Raw genomic sequence first — 16,873 nt, 5'->3', positions numbered from 1 at the left:
AAAGCACACTAGAAGGAGATTGCCAAAGACTGATCACCAAAACACTCTCTGTTCCTATAGAAAAAGCTGATATTCACATGAAAAGATAAAAAATTACATAATGTTCTAAGAATGAATTCACCACCAACAAACTGCATATAATAGAATAGTCTGCAATCAATTATATAAGAAATATGTAAATAAACATTAAAGAGGCTAAAGAAGAAACAAAAAAGGTCATAAGGAGAAAATGAGACTATTATTTTTAAAAAGGGCAGGAGGATCTGAAAACAAACCAAATAGAAATTCCAGAAATAAGGAACACTCATTGATGAAATCTCATTGGGAGGGTGGAGCTGAAATCCCACATTGGGATGAGCTGAAAATTAGATACAGGTAAAGAGGGAAACAATGAACTGGATGATCTATATGAGGAAAGTAAATGGGAGAATAGAAAAAGATAAATTTGAAAGGACCAAAAAAATTTAAAGGAATGTGAAAACAAAATAAACTACTCTTGCATGTGCCAAAGAGGAGTCACAGAAACAGATAATGTGCCAAGATAATATTCAAAGGGATAAATGAATAAAAATCATGCAGACTTGATGCCATGGTTTCTCAGACTCAAAAAGTACACGGAGTTCTGAGTAAGAAGAAGGAATGACACCCAGATACAACTTGAACTGCAAACTTCAATCTAAAAAGGAAATCTAAAATCAGCAAGTGGGAGGGGGAAGGTTATCTCTAATATGTAATTCCCTGACTGATAGGAATTATGAACAATTTACCCTAAGTTTACTGGCTACTTTTGTTTGTGGTCTTTGAATTGCATATTCATATCCATTGTCTGTATTTTTATTAGATTGTTTACTTTTATCTTGTCAATTTATAAATGTAATTTGTATGTAAATATAATTTGTATGTTGAAGATATCAACCCTGTCCTCTGATCTGCAAATAGTTTACACAAATCTACCCTTTGTGACACTTACATATTTATGTATGTGTATGTGTGTGTGTGTGTGTGTGTGTATACACACACACATATATATATCATATATAGGCACACATATTTAATATCTTGCCATTCTCCTGTCTTGATTATGAAGTTACCCCCAACTTTATATTTTATTTACTCATTTTTTAATCTTTTTTATATTTAAATCTTTAACTTACCAGGAATTTTACTTATAGAAGATAGGATCAAACATCTTTTTCCTTCAGATGGCTAGAACAGCTGTGTCATCACAATTTATTAAGTGAAATATTCATTCCTTAATGAATTGAAATACTATACATTAAATTCCCATAAATGGGGCGCCTGGGTGGCTCAGTGTGTTAAAGCCTCTGTCTTTGGCTCAGGTCATGATCCCAATGTCCTGGGATCGAGCCCTGCATCAGGCTCTCTGCTCAGCAGGGAGCCTGCTTCCTCCTCTCTCTCTCTGCCTGCCTGCCTCCCTACTTGAGATCTCTGTCAAATAAATAAATTCCTATAAATGATGGGATCTATTTTAGATTTTCATTTCATTGATCTAATTATCTGTTCTTACAACAGTGCCTTATGATTCAATTATAGCAACTTAATTATGTATTCTATATTAAGTCATAGCCAAAGAGCCACTTATTATTCTTCTTTATTGTGTTTTTTGCTGTTATCAGATTTTTCCTTTCCTGTGAATATCTAGGCAATTTTTCAGAAGTTAGAATCCTAGTAGTATTGTATTAAATCTGTATACCATTTTTAAAAATTAACATTTTTATGAGGCTAAACCTGTCTCATCCCAGAAGTGTTATGTCTTTTTATTCATTCATATCTAATTTTATATTCTTCATAAGATCATATGGGTTTCTTTATATAGAACTTCTTTTTTTGTTAAAAATTTCCTAAGTAATTTAGAGGCATTTTCACTATTAAGAAGGAATAGAGATATATTAGGTACTTATTCTTATTGAAAAAGGCTATTTGTTTACCTTCTATCCAGTCTTCTGCCTGGACTAAGTATTTAACTGAAGAAACATTTTTGCTTATTTATACTTAATTTTTCTATTTAAAAATTACAGAGCAAAGTGAAATCATTTTAACTCTTCTCATGTTTATTTACCAATTAGCTCATTTTCTTTTCTAGTCTATTCTAGCAGCAAAACTGAATAGTAATGCCAATTGTGAGAATACCTATCAAGTTGATGACTTCAATTGAAATAGCAGCAATGTTTCACAATTTAGAAAGACATTGGGTGTTATTTTTCATGTTGTTTTTCTAGTCTTGTTTTACCGAGAGCAGGAATTAGCAAAAAAAAAAAAAATTAAGATGAGATAGAAAACATTTTAGACTTTATGGGCCATATGGTCATTGTATGCAACTCTTCAAGTCTGTCATTGTAGCATGAAGATAGTTACAGACAATATATAAATACAGCATATAACTGTGTCCTAATATGACTTTTTTAAAAAAAAGCGGGTAGGCTAGATTTGGCCCACTGATCATTGTTTGCTGACCCTTGTTGTAGATTTTTATTAAGAATTGACACCTAACTGTCTAAAAGCAGGGTATCACAATGGTCATGAGAATAGACTCCGGAACAGAGGGCCTGGGTTTGAAATCCTTCCCACAACTTCTTATCTGTGTGAACTTAGACAAATTATTTAAACTCTTCTTGCCTCAGTTTTTCTATATGAAAACTGTGGTTAATAATAGTACATATTTTGAAGTCAATCAGAGAAAGACAATTATATGATCTCTCTGATATGAGGAATTTGAGAGGCAGTATTGGGGATTTGGGGAGTAGGGAAGGAAAAAATGAAACAAGATGGGATCAGGAGGGAGACAAACCATAAGAGAATCTTAATCTTATGAAACAGACTGAGGGTTGCTGGGAAGTGGGGGAAAGGGATAGGGTGGCTGGGTGATGGACAGCGGGGAGGGGATGTGCTATGGTGAGTGCTGTGAAGTGTGTAAGCCTGATGTTTCACAGACCTGTACCCCTGGGGCAAATAATACATTATATGTCAATAAAAATAATTAATTAAAAATAGTACATATTTTGTAAAGATATTGTGAGGGGAAAAAAATCACCTAATACTTATAAAGCATTTATATGTTATGCATATGCTAAATGTTGTATAAATGCTTAATTAGCAAATAAATAAAATGCATTTTCAGCATTCTTTTGACACTTAACCTAGGTTCTATGTGCTAATGTTCTATTTGAATTTTTTGCATTTATATTTATATTATAAGATGAGCCTATAGATTTTTTTCACAATACCACTATCAATTCTCAGTATATATGTATAGGTATATAATATTAGTTTATTATTTCTAGAAGTTAACAATCATTTTATTTATAGATTTTCCATTTTTAAATACCTAGAATTTAGCTAAAAATTATCTAATCCTATTTATTTTTCAGTTATAAATCATTATCCACATTTCTGAGCCTTTTCATAAAAAGTTACATGTTCTACTTACATAAATTTTAGTAAATTTTTAAATTTCTTCCTATTGGAATTAAAAGGAGAAAAGCCAATATTGGTTAAATCTAGTGGTAGGATTATGGTGGCTTATAAATTATCTTTTGTATATTTTAATAATGAAATTAATTATGAAATTATTAATGACTAAATTTAAAAATAAATGTAAGGTTTTATTACTAGCTTCAAATGCTAATGACAGCTATTTATGTATAAAACACAGGTATGCAGAGGCACCTGGGTGGTGCAGTCGGTTAAGTATCTGACTCTTGGTTTCAGCTCAGGGCATGATCTCAGGGTCCTGGGATCCAGCCCCATGTCAGGCTCCCTGCTCAGTGTGGAGTCTGCTTGAGATTCTCTCTCCCTCCACCCATCCTGCTCATGCTCTCTCTTTCGAATAAATAAATAAATCTTTAAAAACAAACAAGAGGAATTTGTTTTAGTCTGTTTAGCCACAATAATGTTGCATAACAAATAACCCCTAAAACTCAGTAGCTTAAAACTACAGGTATTTATTCTCATGCTAATGAATATGCAGGTCAGTTGTGTCTCCAGGAGTATACCCAGGCTCAGCTAGATGGCTCTGATTTGGAATGTAAATTGCCCTCAGGTGCACTCCAGGTATATTCATTCTGGAGCTGTAGCAAATGCAGCTACCTGGATCCTGTGTTTCTAGTAGCTGATCACTGGAGAGCAAGAGCCAGGGCAAACAACTTAACCATGTTTAAGGCCTTTACTCATGTCGCATCTACTAACATTCCATTAGTCAAGTAAGTCATATGGGCAACTCTGTCAGTGTACAGGGACATATTCTGGGCTTACTTACAATTGGTGGGGGAGGGTAGTGCATGAGTATTTGCTGAACAATAATCTGTGCTATCACAGTCATATTAGAAGTTTATTTCAGATTTGTAAAGAACCCATCAACCCAAGCCAAAATAAAATGAGTCAGCTATTTTTTGCTTCCCCACATTTTTAAAAAGATTTTATTTATTTGACTGAGAGAGACAGCACAAGCAGGGGGAGCAACAGACGGAGAGGGAGAAGCAGACTCCCCGCTGAGCAGGGAGCCTGATGCTGGACTCCCATCTGAGGACCCCTGGGATCATGGCCTGAGCCAAAGGCAGACACTTAACTGAGCCACCCGGCACCTAGTTTCCCCATATTTATTTTGCTGTTCTCAACCTGAGATAGGGCTTCAGTGGGTGTTGCTAGCACCTGTGGTACTGTGTGCACATTTGAAAAGGACTTCTTTTCCTGGTTTGACATAACTCTACATGCAAATACCATGGTAAGTGTGGGTTACATTCATCCCCCCACATACCTACTTGGTGAGTGCATTTGTCCAGCCACAAAATGTTCAACTCTTTATAATGGCCCTGGGTTTCCCTCAGGCAGAATTGTAAAATTAGAAAAATTTTACTTTGGAGCCCTTTTTATCATCCACCCTTCTTCTTTTTGTTGTTCACTGTCTATCCACCCCACTGTTCAGTCTTACCCATCCCTTGACCTGCAGCATCCCATCAAGTTACTTATTGGTTATTTTCCTTTACTCAAAACTGCCAGTCTTCTTTTCCAGGCTCTTTGCATTTCATATTTTTCTACAAATGGTGGTAATGAACCCTCCCATCACTTTTTTTTAAAGATTTTTATTTATTTATTTGACAGACAGAGATGACAAGTAGGCAGAGGCAGGCAGAGAGAGGGGGGGAAGATGGCTCCCTGCTGAGCAGAGAGGCCGATGGGGCTCAATCCCAGAACCCTGGGATCATGACCTGAGCCGAAGGCAGGGGCTTTAACCCACTGAGCCACCCAGGTGCCCCAACCCTCCCGTCACATTTAAACACTCAGCTTATATAAACTCTCTGTGCTTCTCTTACAGCATGGAGGACTCATTTAGTATCTACCTGATGGTCTTCTAGAAATTTCACCAAAGAAACATTTTATATTTTTACCTTTTTCTGCTTAAATTTTGTTTTAGATCAACTTATTTATTATTATTTTAACATAGAACAGAAAATGTTAAATATTTAAGCAAAACTACTTTCATGTAAGTTTTCTGTAGCAAAGAAACAGGTTTCTTTTTTCATGCATCTGAAAGTAGATACAAGAATCTATATGCATTTAATAGTGATATAATGTTCATAGCTAAGTATTACACATAATTTTGATAGAGTATCTCATTTTATTTCAACTTTTAGTTTGTTACCAGTTTTCTAGAATTCTTTAAGGTTGTATTTTTTTTTTTCACTTTAGATTAAATCTCTTGATGAAGAAAATGTGGTTGGCAAGATTTCCAAGCAGTGGACTGGTCTCGTGAGAGAGGCATTTACAGATGCTGATAACTTTGGTATCCAGTTCCCTTTAGACCTTGATGTGAAAATGAAAGCTGTGATGCTCGGTGCATGTTTCCTTATTGTAAGTCTGTTCTGCTAAACTTGGGTTTAGATGGTTTCTCTAGTCATTCTAGAGAAATCTATTCATTTCTTTAGTCATTCTGAAATGACTGAGTAAACTGTACATTTTTAAATGACCTTGTGAAATTTATAGGTATTATTCCAAGGGGCCCATTTAATTCTAGCCCTGAAATTTCATTATCTTCTGGTATTCTGGGTTCGTAGGTAACTAGTTTCTCTGGAGAGTCTATGAAATTTTATATGGTAACAGAAGGACCTCATGTGTAAAGGAGGGGCCCTGGTCTTTGGGGTTTTTATTTAAAAATTGAAGGCAATGCTGTGAAAAGGAGTTTGAATTTGGACTTGCATGGAATAGACTCAGTCAAACAAGATTTTGCCCAGCTTTCATTATTAAATTAAATCATCTTATACAGGAGTGCAAACTGCAGTAAGAGTAAACATCCCATTGAGCCATTAAGTAGAACTGCCATTTGAGAGGAATTACGTGGGATAGTGCAGTGATTCTGAACTTGTCTTCACATTTAATCAGCTAGGGAACTTTAAAAAACCCCAAGTATCAGGCTGTACCCCAATTTAACTAAATTAAAGGCTCAGAATTAGAAGTTTGTATAGCTCTCCAGGTGACTCTGCAGCCAAAATCAAGGGCTCCTGGGACAGAGCAATAGTTTTCAAGCCAAGATGCTCAATAGAAATACCTGGATGGCTTTCAAACTCCCTGTGTCAAGACTGCCTGCAGATAGTGGTCAAAATCTCTGGAGGTGGGACCAAGCCTGCAAGCTGTTTAGAACTATCAGGTGACTCCAATAAACAAGCAGGGTTTGGAGCCACTAGATGAACATCTTAAACACTGACATGGGGATGCAATCCCAAAAAACTAAAAAGTGAGAGAATATACAGAAAAAGTATCCAGTTCCTTCAACAAATAAGAGTCCATAAAATAAAAAGATAAAAAATAATATATAGAGAGAGAAACTTAAGAGACCTCAACTTCTGCAGTTTGTAGACCATATTTAGATACTGATTTGAACAAATGAATATAAAAAGACATTTAGAAGGAATTCAGAGAAATTTGAACACTAACTGGCTATTTGATGATATTACTAGATTATTATTTTTTAAAAACATGCTAGTGATATTAGGCTTATATAAAAACAAAAGAGTACAAATTTCTAGGGGCATACACTGAAGTGTTTCAGTATAAAATGGTATGATATCACAGATTTGCTTTTAAATAATGAAGTTGAGGACAGAGAGATCTAGGGGATAGAGTGATTAATGAACCAAGATTGGTCAGGTTAATAATTATTAAAGCTTGGTGAGTGGATATTGAGATTTTACTTTGCTATTCTATCTAATTTGGGATAGGGCCAATATTTTCTACATAAAGTTTTAATATAACCACAGTTCAGTTTAAAAACTGTTTTCACTGTTTATTTCATGGGAAAAGTAAAATTAACCTTAGGAAATTGTTTGACCAGACATACACACACCATAACCAAAGGTATGGGGTGTAAAAGGAAGAAAGGACAGTCTGAGGTGTTTGGATAGATGAAAAACAGGGTTAGGAGTTGTGGTGGGGTTATTAGGAAATGACTATGGTGTACATTGGGCCTCTTCTAAAGGACTTTTAAAGGTTGGACAACTTCTTTTATATGTGGGGAAGATACTGAAAATTATTTAGTTAATTGGTTGGTTTTAAACCAGGTATAAATAAAATAGTTATAAATCCAAATCTCAGAAAGATAAATCCTGGTGACTATGTAAGAAATGGATTGAGGAGAGGTAAAATTATCATACTGCAGTTGCAAGTGAATGATGATAAGGATTAAATTATTTCTTTGTGAACAGATAATGAAAATGATAGATGTGACAGAAAATCCATAGGATTTGATAAAAGTCATAGGGAAGAGACACTGATATAGTGAGACAAGTTGGGGAACACAGTGGACAAGTTTGCAAGAGAAATCATAAAACTGGGCCAAAAAAAATCTAAGATGCATGCTACCTCTAAGATGGCTGTCATTCTCCTGAAAAAATCTGAATGTTATACTTTGAATTCCAGTCTTAAGAAAAGGTGTATTACTAGAGAAGGAGTACCAAAAGTTAAGAAAGAAAAATCAAAATGAGAAATATTTTGAGTGGCATGAGAAAAAGTGAAATTTAGAAACATTACCAGAGAATAAATTAAATTCATGCAGGCAACCAGTAAATGAACAGAATTACAGGATGTACTTGCTACTGTATTGGAAAGCTATCAACTTTCCCCAGATGCTGATCTCTGCTTTGTTGCTGAAAACTCATTTCCATATTTTTGTTCTTATCTAGGATTTCATGTTTTTTGAAAGGAGTGGAAACAACGAATAAAAAGGAGCATGGTAATGTGAATTAATGAAAATCTCCTCAGAAAGTTTGAAGTCTGTGAATTGATTGGGACTATGTAAAAGAAAAGCTGTTTTTTTTTTCTTTCTTGAAATAACTAATGGCATACATGAATTATACTGTGATACCTGAAGTTCCTGTTATATATGACTTTTGGAATTATGGGTTTATTTTCTATATCACTTACTTATAAGTGTTTTTATGCATTTTCTTTTATTTCATACATGTTCTTTTTCTTTGTGTATTTTGGAGAAAGGACATGTGAATTTTTACATTTAATCATGAAACTTCCCATGGTAAATTATTTTGAACTGTAATTTCTTTTATTTTCAATTTTTATAGAAAATTAACTAAAGCCTTATTAAAGTAATTTAATATAAAAGTTACATTTTATTAAATATAGTTCCAGTTTACTTCTCATGTGTAAAAACTAATGTTACTTTGCAAATACCATATAATCACATAAGTTAAAAATCGATATAATTTCAATTTCCTTTACAACTATGTTAAAATAATACTTAATATTCACATTACCGAGGAACATAAAATGTGTATTTGTTTTTGTTCAGCAAATTACAGTATATGTAATTTCTTTTATAAGTTAATCTACTACTATAAAAAGATTTTCATATTAACAAGACAATAAATTATTGATGTTTTAATGATTTCCAAGGAAAAAGGTATGTGGTAAAGAAGAACACATTCAAAGGCTCTATAAAACTGAAACATGTTATCATTTTTGAAGTAATTATTTACACATGGAAGGAATGGTTAACTCCTGTATTTATTTTATCATTCATAGAGCATAACAGTTATGAGATCACCCAGATGTTAAATAGAACATATATATTCATCTGAGTAGAAACTTCAGTAATGGTCTGTTGGATTATTTACACCAACAATCAAATAACTGATTTAAAAATTATTGATATATTTGCATATTTTATTTTTATTTTTAAATAAACTGTGAATAGTCAATTTAGGTGGTATTCTGAACATTACACATTTACCACCTTTTTGCTTTCAGATCTCCTTTAAAAGGAGCAAAAGCATAGATGATCTTTATTAAAATCCATTTTTTTTTCAAAATCAGCAAAAATAAAATTTAATCGTGGGCCGCAGGTGCGGCAGTCTGTCCTTCCTTGGGAGTGACCGCCGGCCACCATTGCTTCTTCCTGCAGAGGCTCCGAAAGGACCCCTGATGGCAGGCCACCTGGGCTGGGCTGCTTCCGAAAAGGGGAAGTGTGCAGAGAGCACAGACCCTCTCCCCGCAGAGGGAACTTTCCACAGGCCACCTGGTTTCCTTCTTGCAGCCGCAGCTGGCGCTGACTCTAGGACAGCGAGGGGGCTTCTTCAGTCCTGCTGCTGCCCTAAGATACCTTCTGGGGAACACAGCCCTCCAGCTCCAGCAGCTCTGGCCAGCCCTCCTATTTGTTTGTGTCTGGGTTGTTCTTTAAGAACTGCTCAAAAGGGCTTTTATCCCTGAGGTCTTTGGCCCCTAAGAAGACCCAGCTATCTCTGAATCCCAGCTGCTTTGCATAGGAATGGCCCAAGTTGGTGAGGAGCTTTCTGGTCTCATCATTCATTTTGGTTCCTGGGTCATCATAGGAGGTCACTAGCACCAGTGTGCCCTCTGGGATTTCTTTAAGGAACTTTACCAGGAGCGTAACATCTCCAGAGTACATGTCGAAACATTTCTGTGTCAGCACCACTCCTGTGGTTCCATTCACCAGGGCAAAGTTCAGGCCTCTGCCCACGTTGTTTTTCACAGGACTCATGATCACAAGGTTTTCGAAGCACATGGTGGGACCCACGACATTAGTGGCTCCACTGCTGATTTTATAAGCAAAGAAGTTGTCTGGGCAGAGCTTGCTGAGGCCACACTTGGTCCTCATGACCTCTATGGAGGGAACAGACCAACCTTGGTGGTTGCAGCATGGAAAGGAGCTTGGGAGGTGGCAGGGGAGCAGCTGGAGAGCAAGCTCAGCAGGGGAGCGGCCCTGCTGAGACACTAACATATCTACCTATCAGAAACTTAAAGGAATGTACTCTATTTTGTGGGAAAGACTGGATCAAGTGAGAGGAGACGTCTAACCTACAATTTAACTCATACAAAGGAAAAGTGTTTTTAGGAAACAAGGACTTGGGGGAAAGACTCCTATTCATCTTTAGCAGAATTCCAACACCACCACTAGCTCCTAATGTTGAGAACACTGGGATGGCAAGGGAGCTACAGGGAGAGTGACTACCTTTAATTAGCCCAAGCAGCCCCCCCATGCCAGATTCCAATAATGAGGTGTAACCAAAACACTGGTGTTAACTTTGCAGTTGGTATAGACAGCATGCCAGGTAAAGTGAAGGAACTTGCATGGCTGTTTTCTGGTGGCTTTACTTATGCCTGGTGGAGAAAGGGAAGGCTACCCAAGTTAGATGTCAGGTATCACAACCAACCCCAAATGAGGCTAGAGGTGCTGGCCTTATTCCTGTGACAACTACATCTTACTTTGATTTTCTCTGCTCTCCCATTCTTTCTCCCTGTTCTTTGCATAGGATTCAGGATCTCTGATTAAGCAAAGTAAAACTACAACTGATCTAAACAACTTTTTCCTTCTTCAAGGACATGCAAGGAGGAGTTGAACAGAAACCCACACACTCTTCTGAAGAACCCATTTAAGTTCAAATACTAGAAAAATATATTATCATGAAAATTTAATAAAGTAAAAATCATCACACATGAAAAGTTAGAAATTTAAATAAGAAAATCACCAGGACTTGCAGCAAGTGTCTTGACATTTGTACACAGTTTATAATTTCAATGAGACTTGAAGGAATGCTGCATATTTAATTCTGGAAAAGACAGTAGAGAAAAAGGAACGTTCTGTTGAGACAAAATTTTAATAATGTTGAAAAATTTGACACCACATTTTAAAAATATGGTAGAAACACTGGAATAGTAGATTGCACAAAGTAGAAGGATAACATGATAAAGTAAAAGGGATTTTAGAAATTCTCCAGGAAGTCAGATAAATTCAAAGGGTAGATTGAATAGAAATATTCCATATTTCTACCATCAATCTGTTCACGATGAGGTATAAGTTCTCTAAATAGTACATCTTTTCTCTACCATGTTCTTCACTTCCTTCTGAGTACTGACAGCAGAGTCACTTTTATCCATATTTCTGTGAACAGTCTACTTAAGGCAATCTTGGCTTTTTCTATCATGCTCCTCAAAATTCTTCCAGCTTCTACCCATTTCCAAATCCCAAAACTTCTACATTTTTAGGAATTGTTGCTGTACTACCCCATTTCTAGATCCCAAAGTTTGTATCAGTCTATCATTGCTGCTACAACAAACTTAGTGGCTTTAAACAATACAAATTTACTATCTTATAGTTCTGGAGGTCAAAAGTCTGAAATAAGTCTTACTAGGTCTCATTAATTAAATGTTTATGTTTCCACAAAATTCATATGTTGAAGCCCTAACACCAATGTTAACTTAATCATTCTAAGGAACTAATTAAGTTTAAATGAGCATAAAGGATATGGCCCTGATCTAATAAGATTAGGGTCCTCTATTCATGCACATAAACCAAGGAAAGACCTTGCGAGGATATACAAAAGGGGCATCTAAAAATCAGAAAGGGAGCTCTCTTGAAACCAGTCATGCTGGTATCTGGATCTCGAACTTCCAAATTTGCAGACTGTGAGAAAATTAATTTCTGTGTTTAAGCCTTCTAATCTGTGGTATTTTCTTATGGTACCCTAAGCAGATGGTATATATACACAATGGAATACTATGCAGCCATCAAAAGAAACGAAATCTTGCCATTTGCGACAACATGGATGGAACTAGAGCGTATCATGCTTAGCGAAATAAGTCAAGCGGAGAAAGACAACTGTCATATGATCTCCCTGATATGAGGAAGTGGTGATGCAACATGAGGGCTTAAGTGGGTAGGAGAAGAATCCATGAAACAAGACGGGATAGGGAGGAAGACAAACCATAAGTGACTCTTAATCTCACGAAACAAACTGTGGGTTGCTGGGGGGAGGGGGGTTGGGAGAAGGGGGGTAGGGTTATGGACATTGGGGAGGGTATGTGCTTTTGGGTAAATTGGAAGGGGTGGTGAACCATGAGAGACTATGGACTCTGAAAAACAATCTGAGGGGTTTGAAGTGGCGGGGGGGGTGGGAAGTTGGGGTACCAGGTGGTGGGTATTATAGAGGGAACGGCTTGCATGGAGCACTGGGTGTGGTGAAAAAATAATGAATACTGTTTTTCTGAAAATAAATAAATTGGAAAAAATATATACCAAATTAAAATCAAGATATTGAAAGAGTTTCATTCTTCCTGGAGGCACTAGAGTACAATTGTACTAGAGTACAATCCTTTTTCTTGCCTTTTCCATCTTACAGGCCACCTATATTCCTTGACTTATAGCTTCTTTCCATTGTGAAAACTATCAAATGCTTCCATTGTAACATTTCTATCTCTGACTCCAATTCTGCATTCTCTCCCACATTTAAAGGACCCTGGGGATAACATTGGGTCATCCTGGATAATCAGGGATAAACTCCCTATTTCAACTTTACTTGATAACTAACTTTAATTCTATCTGCAACTTAACTCTCCCTTGCTATGTAACATAACATGGGTTTAGAATATGGATATTTTTGTGAGGCCATTATTCTTCCCATTGTGTGCATGGATATTTATTATATGTATATATATATATATTTATTTATATTTATACATATATATATTTATACATACATATTTCCATATAAATATCCATAGATAACATAGAGTATTACTTTTCATTTGCTTAAAAACAATATAAATGGCATCATATTATATATACCTTCAGCAACTGAAATTTTTCATTCACTGTTTTTTCTTTCATACCTTGCCCATGTTGATATGTGTATCTCTAGTTTGCACAATTTTATGGTAATATATAGTATTCTGTTTTATGACTTTAATACCATGAGTTTACCTATCCTACCCTGGATGGGCTGACAGTTAATATTATGTTAACTTGGGTAGGCTGAGGTACCCAGATATTTGGTCAAAAATTATGATTCTGTGAAGAATCATTTTTTAGATGAGATTAACATTTAAAGTAGACTTTGACTAAAGCCAATTACCCTCCATAACGTTGGTGGGCCACATCTTATCAGTTGAAGACCTTAAATAAAAATGATTGACCACCCTCAAAGAAAAGAGAATTCTGCCAAATACTCCTTTCAAACTCAAACTGCAGCATCATTTTTTCCCTGGGTGTCCACTCTGTTGGCCTACCGTACAGATTTTGGACTTGCCAGTGTCTACAATCATGTGAGACAGTTTCCTTAAAATCTCTCCTCCCCTCCCTCCCCTTCTCCTTCTGCCATCTCTCTCCCTCATTCTCTTTTTCTAGAGAATTCTAATACATTAACATTCTCTATCATCAATCTTAACAGAATATTTCTATGCATATTTCCTTATATGCATATGGAAGAGGTTCTCTGGAGCTATTGGAATTGTAGTTCTAAAAGTATGAGCACCTTCGTTATCATGAGATATTGTAACATTGCTCTCCAAATCAGTTATACTAATTTATTGTTTCAACAGTAGTGTATGAATATTGCTATTGCTTTATATACCTACCACGTCTTGATATTGTCAGTTTTTGTCAACTGATATGTTTAAAAGAAATCTCATTGTTTTAATTTGCATTTCTGAGATTTCTAGTGAGGTTGAACACATTTTTATTTGTTTGTTGGATGTTCACATTTCCTGTAATAGGAATTATTTTTTTACACACTTGGATCTTTTTTTTTTTTTCTATTGGTTTGCTTATCTTTTTTCCTATTGATTTGCAGTACTTTTTCAGATTACCAATCTTTTGTAAGTTCTATGCATTGCAAATATTTTCTCCCAGATTGTGGTATTTCTTTCACAGTATTTGTGATGTCCTTTTTTGGGTGTGCAGGAATTTTTTTTTTAAGGATTTTATTTACTTACCTGAGAGACGGAGCAAGTGAGGATGGAGGAGCAGGGAAGAGGGAGAAGCAGACTCCCCACTGAGCAGAAAGCTGACAGCAGGGCTTGATCCCAGAACCCTGAGATCATGACCTGAGCTGAAGGAATTCGCTTAACCATCTGAGCCACCCAGGCACCCCTGTGCAAAAATTTAAATAGCGATATTTATCTATTGTTTTTCATGGTTTGCATTTTTGAGGTGTTTATTTTTGTTTGGCAGATTTATATTTCATAGGTCACTAATCCACTTGAAACTTTATTTTTTGTATAGTGTGAGAGATACCTAATTTTATTTTACATAAATAAGCACTCCAATATCAATAAATTGTTATCTCTTCCCTTGTTTCTGGTACTTACCTTTACTGGAATCAATTTTCATAGGTTTTTTTTTTTTTTTTTATCAGTTTCTTGTCCACCTCTTCTGATCCATATATATGTGGAAAAAATGCTCATTATTTTTATATCAGTAATTCCCTTTAAATTTCCTTTACAGCATATTTTCTCTTGAATATTGTTTTGATTTGGCCCCTTTGAATATCCACCTTTTAACCATAGGCCATAGAGCAGGCAATGGGGAAGAACATGCCACAGCAGGATATGTAATGTCTTGTTAAAATGAATTAGTCTCCAGTAGTTTACCAGGTATCTATTATTTATCTTGGTTTTTTCTTGGTTTTATTTTGGAAGCAAGTTAATCATGGTAAGAAAGAAATATGGTAGTCAAAATAAACTAGAAGTTTGTCAAATTTTGTCATTTAAAAAGTTACCTACACCAACATTATCAATTTTATGTAAAATATTTTAGGATGCACAGTGCATATTTTTAAATCATTGGATATTGCAGCTTTTTATTTAAAAATGATGGAAAGTAGAAGTTTTGAGGCTGAAGTATATGGTGTATAGACCTAACGTATGATGGCTTTTTATGACTTAGAGAATAGTTTTTATTTTATATTCACACCTCATGTAAGTAGAACCTAAATAAGTAATTTTTTTAAAATAAGTAAAGTTTTTAGAGTATTATTAATGCAAATGGTACTATACGGATTATACAGTCTGCTATTGTGTAAAAGCAGGGACAGCTATCTATTTAATTACTGTTAGATTATTAAATTAATTAAACTAAGTTAATATTAAGTTTATTATACTTGAAAATGGGTAGTCATTAGCCAGAGAGTTAGGCAGAATAAGAAAAGAAAGGAGACAGAACCAAGAATGTCTGCAGAAGTGTTAAGACTGTAGTGAGAATCGGGCCATGCTGGGGTAAGGTCTCAGTCATGCTAAATCTACATAAGCTTCACTCTCTCTGACCCTGGCAATGGGGCACTCACCACATTATTTAACAGTGGCATTATAAGAGGGGAAATCTGTGTGCACTAAGACCACATGTGGACTTATTGGTGTCCTCCTAGGGGAACGTCTTAGAAGGAAATTGTTTCAGAAATTAAGGGAGAGACAAAGAAAGTATTTGAAGTATGCAAAGTGACTTGACTTGCAGGCTCATGGGTTTCTAAAGATCTCAAGCCTCTTGTTTCCCCTGCTGCCTCAGGTCAGAATCAGTGTGGTTAACAAATTGTGTAGGGCATGACTGGGCCTGTTCCAATAAATGGGGACATACGGTCTAGTCTGTTCTACCAAAAGGGGAAACCCAGGCCAGGAAAAAAAAATGTGTATTTCCTGATGACTGTGATAAGAGCAATCACAGCAGGCTGTGACTCGATTTAGATTGCTGCCCTTGTCTTTCCGTAATTACCAGGAGTTTCAGCCACCTGTGGATTTGGTGGGTGGAGAACAGGGAGCCTCAATTAGTATAAATACTTTAAAAAAGAATGGGGGGAAGATCCAGTGTACATCACGGTGACTCTAATTAACAATTCTGCACTGTATACTTGAAATTTGCTGAGAGTAGATCTTAAATGTTATCACAAACATGCACACAGACAAAATGGTAACTGTGAGATGATGGATGTGTTGACTAACCATATTGTTCTAATCACACACACACACACACACACACACACACACACATAGTGATCACATTGCACATGTTTAACTTCACAATGTTATCAACTATGTCTCAGTAAAGCAGAAAAAAGAAACTAAAGATGAAGACAAATATTAGTTAATAAATACTGACTCATCCATCACCAAAAACAAAAGAACAAAAATGTGATTTGCATCAGTTGTGTTCATTGACTCATTTTCAATCTGTAACTCAAAATAGAAAATATATACCCTGGGGACCTGACTGTTCAAACAGCTTCTGCTGATTCCCATTTGTTTTCTTGTTCATTGTTACGCATGCCAGACCACACTCAGGCATCTAGGGTGAATAGAATGAAATTGCCGCAGAGGAACTCTTCATGTGGACAAAGAAGCCTTCATGCCAGATGAGGAATAAAGGGTAAACACTCCATCAACTGAGCTTGTGATTTTTTCTTTTTTCTTTTTTTTAAGATTTTATTTATTTTTTTGAGAGAGAGAGAATGAGCAGGAGTTAGGGGCAGAGGGAAGGGAAGAAGCAGACTCTCCTCCTGGGCAGGAAATCCGATACGGGGCTACATCCCAGGACTCCAGGATCAAGACCCCAGCCGAAAGCAGA

At 35.9% G+C, this 16,873-nt stretch overlaps 1 protein-coding gene and 1 pseudogene across 2 annotated transcripts in view; one reads left to right on the top strand and one right to left on the bottom strand.

The window, feature by feature from the left end:
- Window positions 1–12,048, top strand: part of PLSCR1 (phospholipid scramblase 1) — a 32,873-nt gene extending 20,825 nt beyond the window's left edge. Inside the window, exons 8-10 of one of the 2 annotated variants that reach the window (XM_044251562.1) lie at window positions 5,707–5,868; window positions 8,193–8,242; window positions 12,017–12,048. In XM_044251562.1, the coding sequence (XP_044107497.1) occupies window positions 5,707–5,868; window positions 8,193–8,231 (201 nt within the window). In that variant the 3' untranslated portion in view covers window positions 8,232–8,242; window positions 12,017–12,048. Of the gene's footprint in view, window positions 1–5,706; window positions 5,869–8,192; window positions 8,521–12,016 lie in introns of those variants that run through there. The other variant, XM_044251561.1, reaches the window with a different exon arrangement.
- Window positions 8,994–12,090, bottom strand: LOC122908584 (annotated as a pseudogene).
- Between the last annotated feature and the right edge of the window lie 4,783 nt (window positions 12,091–16,873).

The sequence above is a fragment of the Neovison vison genome, chromosome 6 (genome assembly GCF_020171115.1).
Source record: "Neovison vison isolate M4711 chromosome 6, ASM_NN_V1, whole genome shotgun sequence".
Classification (NCBI taxonomy): Eukaryota; Metazoa; Chordata; class Mammalia; order Carnivora; family Mustelidae; genus Neogale; species Neogale vison.
The sequence above is the reverse complement of the archived record's forward strand: the minus strand, read 5'-3'. Positions and strand labels throughout refer to the sequence as shown.